We start from the raw sequence: 16,802 nt of genomic DNA, 5'->3' as shown, positions 1-16,802 counted from the left end.
ATTGGTTTATTGGCTCTCCTATCTACAGGAATCAGCTTCATCCATACAAATATTTGTATTGTTCTGGTGTGACATTTCAAAAAGACACATTATTATTTCAAAGTTGTGGATCATATAAGAGACATAATCACACAGAATGACACAAGTATGTTTGCTCTTTTTTTTGCCAATAGTAAAACAAACTTTGGTAATACAAGGCAAATATTGCAAAGAAAATAGCAAGCAATTTGCTAGGGTGATACTCTTGCAATCTATAAAGCTTTTTCCTTTTCCTCTGTATGTTATTTTTGCTGAAAGTAATCACATGATATCAATTATACACTCTGTTAAACCATTGAATACAGTGGCCTTTCCGAAATGTTATGTTTGTGACCAAAGACGCCATGTTGAGCAGGCTGACTTTGTGTAAGCCTCTTGTATAAGCCCTGGCAAACATTTTCATTAATAAGCAGATTAGAGAGGCTACCTAGGATGTGTCTGTTTAATGACACTATTCCAAATCCTTGCTTTAAGTTAATTAAAGTCAGACATTGCATAGCCCAATGCTCCAAATGTCCCTTTGCACAGAGCCCCATTGTATCCAACAGTAGTGCCCATTCATCTAACAATTGCAATGGAAAGAGGCAATTCTTGATTTTTTTTATATTGTGGGATGATTGCTAACTCTAATTGACATGTAAAATTATGATGTTTGACTTATTGTTGCTGCTATTAGTGACCAACTTCTTGTTTGTTTTCACACTTATTTACTAATTTGTGTGTCACGTAGTGTGCTCTAAGAGAAGGTTGGAACCAACATGTTTCCAGTTAATCATCTATTGATAACTACCAGATGCATTAGAGTAATGCAGCAATCAGAGTGATGATTTGTCCTCTAAATATACCGTTTGTCTCTTTTAATTATGTGACATTAACATTTTGAATGGTTTGTAAAAGTCTGAAAATAATTTTCAGGTATCTTTCCTTGTTCTAAAAGAGGAGTTGTTATGTGTATTTAAGTGCTGAATATCATAATGAATTGTTGCTCATAATGCTTTTCTTATTGGTAGGCAGAGGACTCTGATTTGCCCTATCCACCTCCACAGAGGGAACCTAATGTCTACATGGTACCACAGGGGATCAAACCTGTCCTACAGCGCACTGCTATTGAGGTAGGCCCAAAAACAAGCTTAAGTTATCCCTTTACACAGTTTTAAAAGGTTCTGCTGCTACTGAGGTTGAAGTATGGGTAGGTTAAGGGTTTAGATTAGGGTTAGGGTTAGGGCAAGGGTTGGGGTAGGGTTAGGTTTAGGATTATAGGTATGGTTAACAGTGTAACTACAGATTTAATTCAAGGCAGGTACTGTTAGGATTCAGACGAGGGCAGACGGGGAGTGAGGATCTAAATGTAGCTCTTTTATTAAGTAAACAAGAAAACACAGAATAAAACAAAACACAGGGAACAAACAAAACATCCAAGTGGGGATAACAAAAATGTAAACACTAGAAACAACCACGGAGGGCACGGCAGGAACACAGTCAAAGACACCATAACATTCAACGATCGACAATGACTGGGGAACAAACAGGGTTTAAATACACAGACATGATGATAACAAAATGACAATCAGGTGAGAACAATGACAGAGTGATGAGGGCCGGGAATCATGGGAATTGTAGTTTTAAGACAGTTGACAAGTAAAACACTGAGCAGACAACGGGGAATCCTGACAGGTACTTTAAATGTCATAAAACACTTATGTACATAATATGTACATTGTATCAAATCTTTAAGTAGTTAAAGAGACCTAATATAAACCTAATATCAAATATTTAAGATTTAAATAAGCAAATGAATATTTTGTACATTTTTGGGTGAACTATCCCTTTTAGGCCATTACACCTGATACAACGTGCTATGATTAACCTTTGACCACTTAGATACTGGCATGGGGTTTGCGTAACTTGAAGAGTTTCCAGCTGGCCAGTGTGAAATCTCCTAGTCTCCAGGTGGAATGTGGGGGACTTGCCATTCAGTCGTGTGTCATCCGAAATGCTAAGAAGAACCCTAACTTTGATGTCAACACTCTCTTCATTGATGTGGTAAGCTCCAGATCCAGTGTTTCTGCCATATTAAGCAGGTAAGATTATGCTTTAAAGCAGTAAGATTAGACTTGCGTCTGAATCTATTAGACATATAGATCCATCAAAGACGAGTGCAAAAATACCACAGCTACTATAACCATCAAAAGTTCACTGCAAATATAGCAACATTTGAACTTTGTCTGAACCCTCGTCAGAAATTTAGAAAATCCAGTGAAGAGATCAAATTATCTGTTAGTGTATTGCTAACCATTTGTGACAGTGTTATATACAATGTGGTAACACTGTCCTTCACATGGTGGGTGTTTTAGCATTGATGACTGGCACAGTAACAATGTTCCCCAGCAATGAGCTTTAGTTCTTATTTCTCAAAATTAAGATTGGATTTCATTCAAATACTCATCAAAGACTGGGAGGCAATGCATGGAAAGAATGCTTCCTGACTGGGAAAGTTATTTGCACTGTAAGTTGTGGTCAGCTCTTTGCCATACCGTGACATGTTTGCGTCAGTTCGGGGTGTTAAATGCTTTCACAGGGAGAGGTTCCAAAGGTTCTGTGGAATAACATCTGAAATGGAGAAATAAACAAATCATTATGTTAAAGCCCAAAGTATAATTCGATCAGATACAATATGCTAGGCGTCTGTATACAGGATGTGTGATGTAAATTTCATCATCAGCAGAGTGCTCGTGTGCTTAACGAGTTCGGCCCAATTTTTCTAACCTCACATACTCTGAACACACAGAATGTGTATGCGCCTGGAATTATTTGCACTAATTAGTGGGTCCACAGGGTAGCAACATTCACATTGGAGTCATTGCTGTTATGAAGAAGCACTAGAAGAAAATGTGATTATCGCTAAACATCAAGGATGCATTCCACTTCACTTTAAACATCCACTCACTAACTTCCCTAAGCACTACCCTTGGGTGGAATCCCAAACGGCATTTTGGAGGTTCCTGTTTGTTAAATGGGCGAGTGACGTTTCTCCAGACATACCCTCAACTGCTCAATTTTGATGAGGGATTGAGCCTACTAATTTAAAAGCTTCAAGCAGCTTAATCTCCCAAAATGCAACTCGATTGTAACATCCCTTCAGATTGTGCTTCACCTACCCCCACCCCACACAAGTGTAGAGAATAATAAAAGGGAAAGCTGTAAGGGAAGTTAGGTCAAATAAATAGTTTAGAAGAGTTATATTGAGATTTAATCGCATAATAGGCCTAATAGTAGCTGACCACTTAAACTGACTGTTTGTTACACAGTCATAGCCTGTATTCATTGTAATGTTACCATTTTAATTTATGTAAATTTGGTTTTTGTTGATTATATTGAAGTAGAATTATTACAATGCAATAATCAGGTAAAGCATTTATAATTTGTTAAACATCTAACAACCTTTAGAGGCAAGAGGTCAAGTCAGTAATAACTCTTTCAAACAATTAATTAAAATAAAAAAAAATGTTTTCTTTGCAGACACACGCACGCACACGTGCACACACATACACACACACACACACACACACACACACACACACACACACACACACACACACACACACACACACACACACAAAAGCCGGTTGCAGTTTATTTTACAGTACATGTACTTTCAGTATATTTACAGTGTACTTACTTACCTAAGAAAGTACTGAGTAGTATTAGATAACTACATGTACTTAAGATGGGTTAAGGTTAGGGTTAGTTTCAAGGTTAGTACCTAGTAATTACTATAGTTGTTGTAATTATATAGTACGGAAATGTAGAACAGTTCTATAAAATAAAATGCTACCAAAAAGTCTCTGGAATTACAAATAAAGTTTATCCATAGCGGGTCATGTGATCAAGAGTTTAGTCCATTCCATTCCAACACATTGCATGGGTTTTGCCAGTAGTGGGCAGTCACGCAATGTAAGCACTGACGTATATCCGAGTCCATGAGATGGAGTGAAGTTAGCAGTGGAAGGTCATAACATTTTTAACTGGAATGCAGCCAATCCGATCTCGTGAAAGATTTTACAATTAACGAGTTGGCTATTTCATATGGTCTTGCATGATGCTTGTTTGCATAAGCTCGTGCAACTTCATCACGTACAAATTCCCAGATGTCTAATGTAAGCACGAGTTCCACGCACAAGGCTTTAATGACATACTTATTAATATTATGCCCCAAACCCCTTATCTAAACTTAACCAATCCGTAAACATGATAGGAAGCTGTTGTGTGACAGAAGCAAGTAATTGTTGCGTATTAGATGGAAACGATATCCAACAGCGTCATTGGCAGTAGAGAATGTCGTAAGAATTCAAAGGAGTGCAGTAGCATGGTATCATATGAATTAGCCAAATTTAGAAAAGTCATATAAATCCTGATGATTTCGCCGTGAGAGTGTGTTGAACGCAGCCCAGGAGACAACAAAAGTGGATGTGCATGTCAATAGCGTGTGTGTGTGTGAGGAGGTCAGATATCTGCATTTGTGTAACTTAAATCTGAAGGAATATAAAGACTTCTTTATTTGTCTAAACTCATGAAGAGAAAAGTCCAGTATCTCATAGCAGTTGTAGCACGTATGCGCCAACTACCTGTGTATGTGTGCAGAGTCAAATGAATTATACTTTAGAAAGGCTAGCATTTGACAGTTACTGAAGTATACTTTTAGCGTAAGAGTTCAAACTAACAAGAAAGGTTTTGTCTGGAGACTTGAATAACTTTGTTCATATTCGTGCTCTTCACATTGTTCTCTGAACTTAAGCGGCTGCCCAAGGAGGAGTTGTACATGCCCCCATTGGTGATCAAGGTCATAGACAACCGACAGTTTGGTAGGAAGCCAGTGGTGGGCCAGTGCACAGTGCGCTCACTGAATGAGTTCCGCTGCAAGCCTGAGAGCCTGGAGAGAGACCCTACAGAAGAGGAATTTGGTAAGACATCCTGGCCTGCATGAGGATTGCAGAGAAAATAAGCAACCTTGTCTAAGGACAAGTCGTAATAATAGTGCGAGATGATAAAATCATAAAAAATCATACAGTATGAGTTTGCTCATTCAGAAACTGACAACTTTTACTCCTATAGAGAAAAATAAATTAACCAACGAACAGTGTTACATGTCCTAACCCAAATCTAAACATAACCATAAAGTCTAACCCCCTTACACGAAAAATGAGAAACATCTGGGTTTTCAACAAGCATTCATACAATTTTCCTCAGCTTATCCACTATCTCAAACCTAAACCTAACCATAAAGTCTAACCCCTTACCCAAACCCTAAACCTATACCATGATTTTAATAGGAAAATCAGTGTTGTGTACCACAGAAAGAAAGAAATCATCAGGGTTTGGAACGAGATGGAGGAAGCTTATTACAGGTTAATGACATACAGTACATCAGTCATTAGTACGGCATAAGTAAATATGGAATGAGTAATATCTTCTCAAACATTTCCTTCAAATAAAGTGTTGAAAAAGAGCCAAGTGAAAAGCGAAAATGTTATGCCTGCATTATACCGATTGATTGATTGGTTGGTCTCTATGGAAATAAAAGTTGGACCTTTTCATACAAGCTAAATCTTATGATATCTTACGATTTTGCCATCTTGTATGTCATGAGACTATGTTGGAAATAAGGAAATGAAGGAATACAACTTGAACCATATTGCTCCCAAATGCACATTATATTATTTATAAAATATGATGAAAACAAACATGACAAATCAATTAAAGATGTGACTTCTGATGTTGTGTCATCTCTTCCTAGGTAGACAGATTGTTATGAGGTGTTTTAGATACTCTTTAACATGGATAATTGATCACAAGTATAGTTCTCTTGTTAAAGCTTTCTCAGAACAATGTCAATGGTTTATGGCATATTTTGTGTCAACAGAGGCAGTTGCTCACACGCCTAGAGATGAAGTTCTGATTGATATTGATGACAAGGAGCCTCTTATTCCTGGACAGGTAAGCTCAATATATGCATGGCCTAGTAATATTTACTTAGACCTATGGCTGATCTTTAAAAGACTAAAAAGGTTATATGTATTTTTGTATTCATGTATTTTCAAATGCCCCCTGAGGAATGGCTTTTAAACCAGTGCTTTCCAACCACTGTGCCACGGCACACTAATGTGCTGATCAAATTCCACAAAATATATAAATGAATGAAAAAAATATATAATTTCAGGGATCCAAACTCCTCACCTTTGGAGAAATTCTCCATCTTGAAACTATAATCGGTCACTTTTGTGATTGTGAAGAGCAATGATTAATGTGCAAAAGTGACTGATATTTATACGTGTTAAGGGTCTTTAACATGAAAGTGTCAGCAATGCAGAATACATTGAAGTCTATGAAGTGATGCCACTTTACACCAAAGTGTTTTTCACACACACGTTTTTGTAACTGTGTCCGGGGAACCGGGACTGTAGGATTTTGATGCCGGGACACCGTGAGAATGGCACTTACCGGCTGGATGACCCAGGTAGTGAGGAAATTGCTCTTTTATTGACAGTGTGGGCACTGTAGCCCGAAGGGGGTGTGGCAAAAGAAAATAAGGAAAATTAAGATTTTCCTCCCGGCCCTCCACCGGGGGATGGAGTGGTCCTGATACCAGCTCCGGAGTGAACATCTGACTGCCCGGGTCTTCTGTCTCAGGAGCGCTTAGGAGCTTTCCGGGTCCTAGAGGGGGTACTGGAGACAGGGGGCGTACTCAAGGCATAATATGGGCTGGGGGTGTGATTAAATCATGAATTCTGCACCATGATGAAAAACTGTTTGGCACTCGTACCTATACTGAAGGCCTCTCCATCTTGAGATAATGACACGCTTCTCTGTCTGAGAAAGAGCCCAGCTTTAATGATGCCTCATTGAGCTGTCATCAATTCCCTCTCATAATTATGACCTAAAAATACACCCACGAAATAAATAAAATCAACATTATAAAAATAATCAAGAGGGATTAAGAGAATTGGAAAATTGTTTCCATATCTCTGCTTTAACCTTTCAGCATTTATGTGTTCAGTCGCTGGAAGGAAAACGAGAGCAGAATATCGAATTTGGGGCCGAATGGCCCACTTAGTTTCCTTGGTAATGTATTGTAGTCACAAAGTGAGTTTATTTTGTTTTTTGACCTTCCAGTCCGGCTGGCACTGCTTCCATGTGGAAATGAGACATTCTGTCGTTTGCTGAGTGGAAAGAGGAATACTTTGCACTTGCCCTTTTGAGCTCAGTTTTGTAGCTCTAGTTAAAGGCTTTTAATGGGGCTCTTCTGCATTTGCCACCTTTTCCATTGATCTAATATGTTAACTTAAAGATAAGATTAAATTTGTTCTCACTACAAAGTCATCTTGAATTCATAAATTTGTAACTGAATGATACACCTGAAATTTCACACAAGACAAATGGATTCCAGAGTCACAACAAATAAAAAACCTCAGAAGCCTCTCACCTGACTTCAGTCCAGGTCATCAAGACAATCCAATCACCATCATTGAACACACCACTTGTGGTCTGACTGAAATCAGTTGAATACTCAGGAATTCTCATGTTTGACTCTTGACAATGTATTGCTAAATACACAGAAAATACCCCCTCCAATCATGTTGCTGATTTCAGATGTCTTGTGACCACCCCACTATGGGCTTTATTAAAAATGTGCATATGCATGCGGACTGCCATCAAATGGCTCATTCAGGGTGGCATAAATAAGAGATGGACCACAACCACAGTCAGCTATGGTAAAATCCCCAATGACCCTCATCTCAGTCTGTCAGAAATGTCTAATGGAAAATAGGGAGTGAAAGAATTGTGTGTATGTGGACTGTGTTCATTTTGAAGAGATGCTGTATTGAAACCAGTGCTCATCGCATTTTGTTTTTGCTTGAGTATGTAGTTGTTTTTCTGTCACTGTTACGACCCCTGGTGAGACCGCAACATATACTGGATCACAGCTATAATTATCTTTTTAAACTAAAACCAAAAAAAAACTACAACAGCTATGAGCAAACCACAAACAAATAAACAAAATAATGAAAAAAAATATTAAATAAACAAAATACTATAAATTACCCTCCCTACCTCTCTTTCTAAAGGAAATGTACAGTGTGTGTGCATACATATATATATATAGACAACAGCAACAATGTTATCTATGGAATTCCCAGGAAGTGCAGCTTCTGAGAATCTCAAACATCCTATTTATGTACTCAGAAATTCAACATATTCAATATAAACAGGAATTTGATTTTAATGAATGGCAGCTCGTCTACATTTGAATGTTTTTATACAACATAGCATTAATTTATTTGTCTTCTGCTGTTGAAGCCCATTCGCCTCGAGGTTTGCTGTGTTGCACTTTCTGAGATGCTATTCTGCTCACTACAATTGTACAGAGGGGTTTTCTGAGATACTGTAGCCTTTCTATCAGCTCGACCCAGCCTGACCATTCGTCGTTCACCTGTTCACTGAACTGCTTCTCACTGGATGTTTTTTTTTTTTTTTGCACCATTCTGAGTAAATTATAGAGACTGTTGTGCATGTAAATCCCAGGAAATCCCTGCCTCACTATGCAACTAAAGCACCCTAGGAATTTTATCCATGGGCTGCAGTCCCGCATGTGGAAACCACTCATGAAACCAGGAAAAGTAAGTAAGGCCAAAGAGGGAAATCTGATTCCTTTCCATGCAGCTACTGTTTTGAACCTTGTTACATTAAACATCTGAGAGTTACTCTGTAAGATATAGAAAGGTGATACTCAATATCTTTTTTCACCAAAATACATGGTAGCTTTTGGCAATTTAAAATACATCACAAAAACATAGCAAAAAAACGAAATGTGGCTAAGCCTACATGTCTAATCTTGGATTAGTTGTATGAGACATTTGTTTTTTTCCTGGAAATTGTTTATTGCACGAATGCCATTAAGACTGGGCATTATGACAGCATGTATTGTGTGACAGTAGACATTTCCAAACAGGTAGAGATTTTGCTATACTGTTTATACTACAGTAGATATTATTACATTGCTATTAGTGGGCAAGACTGATTAAAGTTAGTTACACTAAGCATCAAGTAATGCAGAACTGCAGAGCGGAACATTTTCCAAACAGTTCTAGTTGAGGGAGAACTTATTTAAGGGTATAACGAAAAAATTGTATAGTTTATGTTATAGTCAAACTATATATTTCTAAATCTTAAATACTGTTTTGAGTCTTTTATTGGTAACTTACAATTATATAATGCATATTTACATAATGTGAAGCTGTTTTGCACTCTATTTAAATAAGTAATTCAGTGGATTATCCCAACATGAACATGTGGTTATTATTAAAATATAAACTCTTTCTTTATACTTTTAATGTAAATTAATATGTATTATTAAGGTATAACATTTTGGTCAAAAGCACCCATCACAGTCTCAGACACACGATGCGAGTGCAGAGGGCATAAAACACTCAGCATATATAACAGAGTTATATCTTTACCTAATGCCTTATGTTCTGTGTTTTGGTGGTATACCAAGTATTATGGAAAGTTCTAAATTCCCTTGTGCATAAAATGAAACTCAAGCCCTATCATCTCCCCAAAGACTCCACACAGGCTTGGCCCAGAACCCAATACTATTCCCTTGTGGTCCCTTAAAAAACGCATATTGGTTAGGAGAATCAGGTATGTCACTGGGAGCAGAATGTTGATGAAGCCAAACTCAACATCATAGGGGAAAGTAACTATGGCTTTGTGGATTTGCTACGGTCTTGAGCAGGTTAAATGATATACTCTGGAAACAGGGCGCTGAAAGCAAGTACCCATGCTGAGCAGCATTGAAGAGGTTTTTGAGGTTTGACTTTAGGGAGAGCTACTGAAAATTTGTAATTTTGATCTTAAGTCTTGGTGGCTTAACCCAAAGGCCTTTAGACAGGGATATACTGTAGAGACAGGGTTGTGATGTGAAGAGAAGCAAACAGTCCCACTAATGTGTGTGCTTCAAAATGCTCTGTAATACAACTCCTCTAGTCGGAGGACAACAGCAAACAAATGGGCCTGGTCCTAATTAGCTGTTCTACTGAGTAGCTGTGTGGAGTCCTCTCTCTTTTTGTATTTACTATGCCCTGGCACTATACAGCAGAAGGCGCTGAAAGGGTTCAGTCCTCTCTCTAATGTGGTAAGTCGTCGTCTTGGGCAACTGCATCCCCCCGCTCCTGGCTGCTCACCACCGGCGCCACAATAACTGCCACCCCCTACCCCCACACCACCCCTGCTAGGGGTCGGCTGTGGGGGAATGAGAGCACTCAATGCTAGGCCTTATCGACCAGGTCCCTGTTTATGAGCCGACTGAAGAGCCCTGTTTTCATGACACTCTTACTGTATAAGACCATAACTATTGTCTTTTACGGAGATGATAGATCGTCCTTGTGTCCCTGCAAAAGACAGTGTAAATGGTGCACTACATTGTGCGCTTATTAGAAAAGTTAACTGGTTTATTTCCAGATGGCCTTATGTTTATCACTGCACCCAACATTCTTGATTGTATTTAGATTGCGGTGTTAAAGAGTAAGCTTGATTTCACATAATTTCACCAGGATGTGGTTGCCGCATGGGAAGATGCAGCTCTGGCAGAGAGAAAACTGCTATTTGTAACACCAACCTACCATAGCATTGTAATCACCCACACCATGTGCATCAGAATCCATAGAAACATGACAGTAGTTCAGCTAGAATGTTCCTGTAAAAATAATAAGCTATCTTCCAGGCTCATCAGGGTGTAAAGCGATTTTACCCAAAGCAGCTCTTTAGTCATTGTTCACATGTAAAATACCACTGAATACTTTTATAGTTTTACAGTTACATGTTTCTTACATTAGTAACACTTTATATTAAGGCTCTATTCATTAACATTAATAAATGCATTAGGTATCATGAACTAACAATGAACAACCATTTTTACAGCATTTAGTAATCTTGGCTAATGTTAATTCATCAAAATTCTGTTTACATTGCTGTCACAGTATTGTCCTTACAAAAATCGAGAGTTCATTGCAAATTTGACACAAACTGATCATTTTCTCATGCAAATGAGCTTTGTGGCAAACTTGCGTTAAATTCTCAATTGTTGCCAAAGGTTTGCTGCAGGTTCACCACTACTGGCACAACAACTGCAAACTTCTGGAAAACATTTGCGGTGAATCACAAGCTAATTTGCATTTGAAAATAATCAGTGGCAAATTTGCAGCTAGTCTACCAGAACGGTTCTACCAAAAATATTTGCTGTTGTCGCCCATCCTCCTCAAGGTTCGACGTGTTGTGCATTCTGAGATTCTTTTCTGCTCACTACAATTGTACAGAGTGGTTATCTGAGTTATGTTGGCCTTTCTGTCAGCTCGAACCAGTCTGGCCATTCTCCGTTGATCTCTCTCATCAACAAGGCATTTCCATCCACAGAACTGCCACTTACTGGATGTTTTTTGTTTTTGTCACCATTGTGAGTAAACTCTAGAGACTGTTGTGCATGAAAATGCCAGGAGATCAGCAGTTACCGAAATCCTCCAATCAGCCTGTCTGGCACCAACAATTATGCTACGGTCACAATCACTGAGATCACATTTTTTCCCATTCTGATGGTTGAAGTGAACATTTACTGAAGCTACTGAACCAGATCTTCACGATTTTATGTATTACACTGCTGCCACACGATTGGCTGATTAGAGAGTTGCATAATAAGTACAGGTGTTCCTAAAAAGTGCTCAGTATTAACACAACCCTTACAAAAATCCAAAGTTGCTGCAAATTTGCCACAAATTCACCACTCATTATTTTCACATGCAAATGAGCTTTTGCAGAGCTCTGCTTCCTTTTGCTGGGCAAAGTGTTCAACGGTGTCGCCGAATAAGCCAAACTGGGAGACGGGAGCATTGAGAAAGTGGGCTTTGTCAGGGTCCCGTATCTCGACCAGATTCAGCCACAGATGTCATTCCTGGACCACAAGTGTGGGCATCGCCTGTCCAAGTGCTGGCGCTGTTACCTTCGTGGCCCGGGGTGCACGGTCAGTTGTCAGGATCAGGACTACCCAAGTGCAGATTTTTAAGTGTTTTGGCCTGGTGGACTTGCAGAAGGGCCATGGAATGCAGCGCGGAGACAGCGTGGTGCGCCGCTCTGCCGTCGAGGGTAGTGAGAGCATAGCAGCGAGGAAGCCAGTTTTGGGCAGTAAGAGGTGAACTCTACGGCTTCGTCATCTCCTCATGCACCTCCGGGAAGAAAGGAACTGGGGGGTGGGGGTGTGTGGTTGTGAGCGGCGCCCTGACCCGTGGGACCAATCGTCTAGTGGTGGTGGGGGGGGGGTTTGGGGTGGAGGGGTCCAGTCCAGCGCTCATGGCGGACACCTGTGCGACAACTGGACGAGCAGACACGAAGGTGGCAGCCCAGTTGAGTCATCAGCATCAGAAGGTGTTGTGACGCTCTCCGATGCAGCGGCGAAATCATCATCCATTTTGCGGGGTCCGAGGTAGACATCAGACTGGGGCGAGCTGGTCTTGCATCGGACCTGGACGGAAGCAAACGAGCGTGCTGGGAGGCGGGTGGTTCGTGGGGATTTAGCCAGTGAAACAGAGCCAGCTGCACTCCCCAAATCGCCTTCATCGCCAGCCGTGCCGGCCCCAATCCTGTATGAAGGAGGCGGGGGGAGGCTGAAGTTGCTTTCTCTCGGAGAAAAGAAATACGTGACCGCAACGTTGCCATGGTTATGTTCTCGCAATGAGAACATGAACCATTCATAAAGCGCTGCCTGCATTTGATCTCAGCCCAGACATGCGAGGCAGCTCTTATGAAGCGGAGAGATATCCGCCGCATCCTGGAACTACACAAAGGCAGAAAGACATCTTTAAAAAGACGTTCAACGACAATGTGTATACTCTTTTAGTGGAAATATACTCTTTTACAGGTCTATTTTCTCTTTAAGGAAATGCTGTCGAAGCGCTCAGGGGCATGGACTGCACTGGGGTGCAGAGAAGGGGAAAGATGCTAGTAATGCGCTGTAGGATCCAACAGCATGCTCTTAGAGGCGAGTGGAACAATAGTGGAACACACAACTGCTCGGCTCCGAAGAAAAAATCTGAATGGACAGACGCACGATTCCCTCCTTTTATACCCGTATGTCCGGGGGAGGGACATGGAAATTCTATCTGCCAATTTCTCTTTGGCCTTTTCTCAAGTTCAGAGGTAACCCAGGCATTCAAGAAAGACCCCTAGTGTCGCTTCATTCGACACAACGACGATTTCTTTTGTGATAAACCAAAACTTATGCAACAAAGTGTTTTTTAGGCATGATTTCATCACGCACACCATTCTTATCAATAAAAGGTCATTTGAATGGAAACGGGCAGAAGACGGCAAATTTAGCAAAATTAGATTTACGCATTTTCACTTTGTCGAAGATTCAACATTACCAGTGAAGAGCTGCAAACTTCTGGAACTCATTTGCAGTGAATCACAAGCTCATTTGCATGTGAAAATAATGAGTGGGAAATTTGTGGCAAGTTTTCAAAACTCAAAAAGGGAAGTTTAGCTTACATTGTGACCCCAAACCTTAACACACTACACAAAATTGTGGCTTTTATTTTCCATGTAACAGCAGAGCTGTTGTTGAGTTTTGCATGATATACAGTATTATGTTATTGAGTAAAGAGTTTGTGGACAAGGATTTAATGAATTTTGCACTTGAATTTTATTGCCCTAAGTGTTTTAGTTATTGCATTACATTCCATAAAGCATGAGGTCACATACACACACACACACACACACACACACACACACACACACACACGCGCGTTGGTCTACCTATCATTATGAGGACTTTCCATAGACATAATTATTTTTATACTGTACAAACTATAGAATTTATCCCCTTAACCTAACACAACCCCTAAACCTAACTCTCAAAATGTTATGTATGTTATGTTTACATTTTTAGAAACTGTCACCTTTTTGCACTACTGAGTACTGGTCGGCGCTGCACTGTCTATTGTCCTGTTCATTGTCAGTAATTTGTTGTACTGTCCTGTACTTTTTGCACATGTTTGCACGTGCACTTTATATAGGTATATATAGGTAGTTTATATAGGTATTTTATTTCGTTGTGTAGTCTCATGTGGTCCTATGTTGGTCCTTTGTTGTTTTTATGTAGCACCATGGTCCTGGAGGAACGTTGTCTCGTTTTGCTGTGTACTGTACTAACTGTATATGGTTGAAACGACAATAAAAACCACTTGACTTGACTTGAAAAAACTTTCTGCATTTTTACATTTTCAATAAAACATTGTTTAATATGTTTTTTAAGCTATTTAAATTATGGGGACACTAGAAATGTTCTCATAAAAAACACATTTATAGCATAATACCCTTGTAATTAACCGTTTATAACCTAAATAATTATCCTCATAAACCACACACACACACACACACAAAACGTCTTTTAAGTTAAGCATATATTATGCTTTTACTTTAGATTATTATTGCTCCTTGGAGAGCTCTATCTCCAGAGTTTATTTGTTTCCATTGTTTAATCCACAAGATGAATATACATCAGAGTTGTTTTATGGGTGGCGTGGTACTTTTTTGGCAAGCAGTTCCCATAGAAACAATGGTTTGATTAAGCATCGGGAGGCTCAACACTTCAGAATCTGTATGTGTGTTGTGTTTGCAGCTAATTAGCTTTAGCACTGGTGTTGCAGCATGAACTCGTCCTACTCTTCCTTATTTCTCTTCATCTGCTAGAACTATTATTGGAGAAAACCCACTTTTGAGTCCTGTCCAGGAAAAACAACAATCTTGAGGTGTCATTCTTCATCGGGGAGTCACATTTCATGGTCTCGACCTTGGTAATGTTTTATCTATCAGCTAGAAACACACTGCTGTCTGAGTTTGCAAACCGCAGGTTTTGAAAGGATGCCATCTGTACCTTATTGAAGCTCTCTGATGTGTCTTAGTCTAGGAGTTCTAGACTTGGCGACCCAATCCACTGTCTGCTTAATGAAATATGCTGTCATCTTACTTCATCCATATACTGTATCCTGCTGATCTAATATATTGCTCTGTTCTAAAGTCATTCTACATTATGCTATTAAAAATCTCTTCATCACAGTGGCCAGGGTTGCACTGTTGTCTAGTAGAGTGTTGTATAACATATGTAGAATATTTAAGCTGTTTTAAATAGATTTGCCTAGATAGGGATACAATATTATTTATCCTACATACAACCTCAAAAATGTACAATTTAAAACTTAAATACTGTTTTGTTTTAGATGTTAAATCCTGACAACTTGAAATATATTAAAGTTGTGAAACTTGTGATCTCATGTTCCTTTGACCATACCACTTGTGCAAATGTTTTTGAAAATGTTTGTTTTTCACTTCAACTTTCCATTCAAATGAGAGTAAACCATATAGCTTGGAGATCATATTTTAATGCAGACTATGATTTATTCTCACTGGATCATGGGCATTTACTAATATTAACCACCTAACCATTCTGAGTAAACTGTTGTGCATAAAAATCCCAGGAGATCAGCAGTTACAGAAATACTCAAACCAGCCCGCCTGTCACCAACAATCATGCTACATTTGAAATCACTGAGATCAAATTATTTCCCCATTCTGATGGTTGATGTGAACATTAACTGAAGATCCTGACCCTTATCTGCATGATTTTATGAATTGCACTGCTGCCACATGTTTGGCTGATTTGATAATCACATGAATACGTAGGTGTAGGTGTAATTTTGAAATTGATTCAAGTTATGAAAATTGTGATCTCATGCTCCTTTGACCATACCATTTGTGCATATGTTTTTGAAAATGTTTGTTTTTCACTTCAGCTTTCCATCCAAATGAGAGTAAACCACAGTATACATCTTGGAGATAAACCCTTTAAACATAAAAATTGTAATGCCAACTGTGTTTTATTCTCACTGGATCATGGGCATTTACTAATGTTAACAACCTAACCATAATGCTTCTGGTTTATAACAGGCAGACGGCACCAGCTCTGCCACTATTAACATCTCGCCCAATCAGTCCAGCCTCCATGTACGTATGTAGGACCTCATCACCTCTTTCCTCATCTCTTTCCATATCTCTGCAACTTTCAATTCAGAACTGCCACTCAATGGATGTTTTTAGTTTTTGGCACCATTCTGTGTCCCAGTAGATCAGCAGTTACAGAAATACTCAAACGAGCCAAAAATCATGTCACCAAAAATCATGCTACATTCGAAATCACTGAGATCAAACTGTTTCCCCATTCTGATGGTTGATGTGAACATTAACTGAAGATCCTGACCCGTATATGCTGATTTTATGAATGGCACTGTTGCCACATGTTTGGCTGATTTGATAATCACATGAATATGTAGGTGTACAGGTGTTCCTAATAAAGTGCTCAGTGAATATACATGTAATAATTTAAAGTATTACCAAATTATCTTTACACCAGCCTGATTAGATTTTAAGATTGGATTTAATTGGACAGATAAATAAAAATTGGATATCTAACTGGCTTTTGGAGTCTTAGTCAAGATTTCTAATTCAAAGTGATTGAGGTGCATCATAAGATTTTCAGTAATAATTTTCATTTTCAGATGTTATGAGAAGTTATTATTTTCCCTGAGGGACGTTCCCATTCATGTTCCAAACACGGTAGCAGGTCTAACAGTTTAGAATAAAAAATAAATCCTTAAAGATGC

The 16,802-nt window shown here is 39.1% G+C and overlaps 1 protein-coding gene across 2 annotated transcripts in view; it reads left to right on the top strand.

Moving 5' to 3' along the window:
* LOC127656262 (dysferlin-like) overlaps positions 1 to 16,802 on the top strand; it is a 122,670-nt gene that overhangs the window by 60,631 nt on the left and 45,237 nt on the right. For both annotated transcript variants that reach the window (XM_052144501.1, XM_052144510.1), the window contains 4 exons: positions 1,050 to 1,151; positions 1,921 to 2,082; positions 4,835 to 5,000; positions 5,960 to 6,033. In XM_052144501.1, coding sequence (XP_052000461.1) covers positions 1,050 to 1,151; positions 1,921 to 2,082; positions 4,835 to 5,000; positions 5,960 to 6,033 — 504 coding nt within the window. The remainder of the gene's footprint in view (positions 1 to 1,049; positions 1,152 to 1,920; positions 2,083 to 4,834; positions 5,001 to 5,959; positions 6,034 to 16,802) is intronic.

This window comes from Xyrauchen texanus, chromosome 2, assembly GCF_025860055.1.
Source record: "Xyrauchen texanus isolate HMW12.3.18 chromosome 2, RBS_HiC_50CHRs, whole genome shotgun sequence".
Lineage (NCBI taxonomy): Eukaryota > Metazoa > Chordata > Actinopteri > Cypriniformes > Catostomidae > Xyrauchen > Xyrauchen texanus.
The sequence above is the reverse complement of the archived record's forward strand: the minus strand, read 5'-3'. Positions and strand labels throughout refer to the sequence as shown.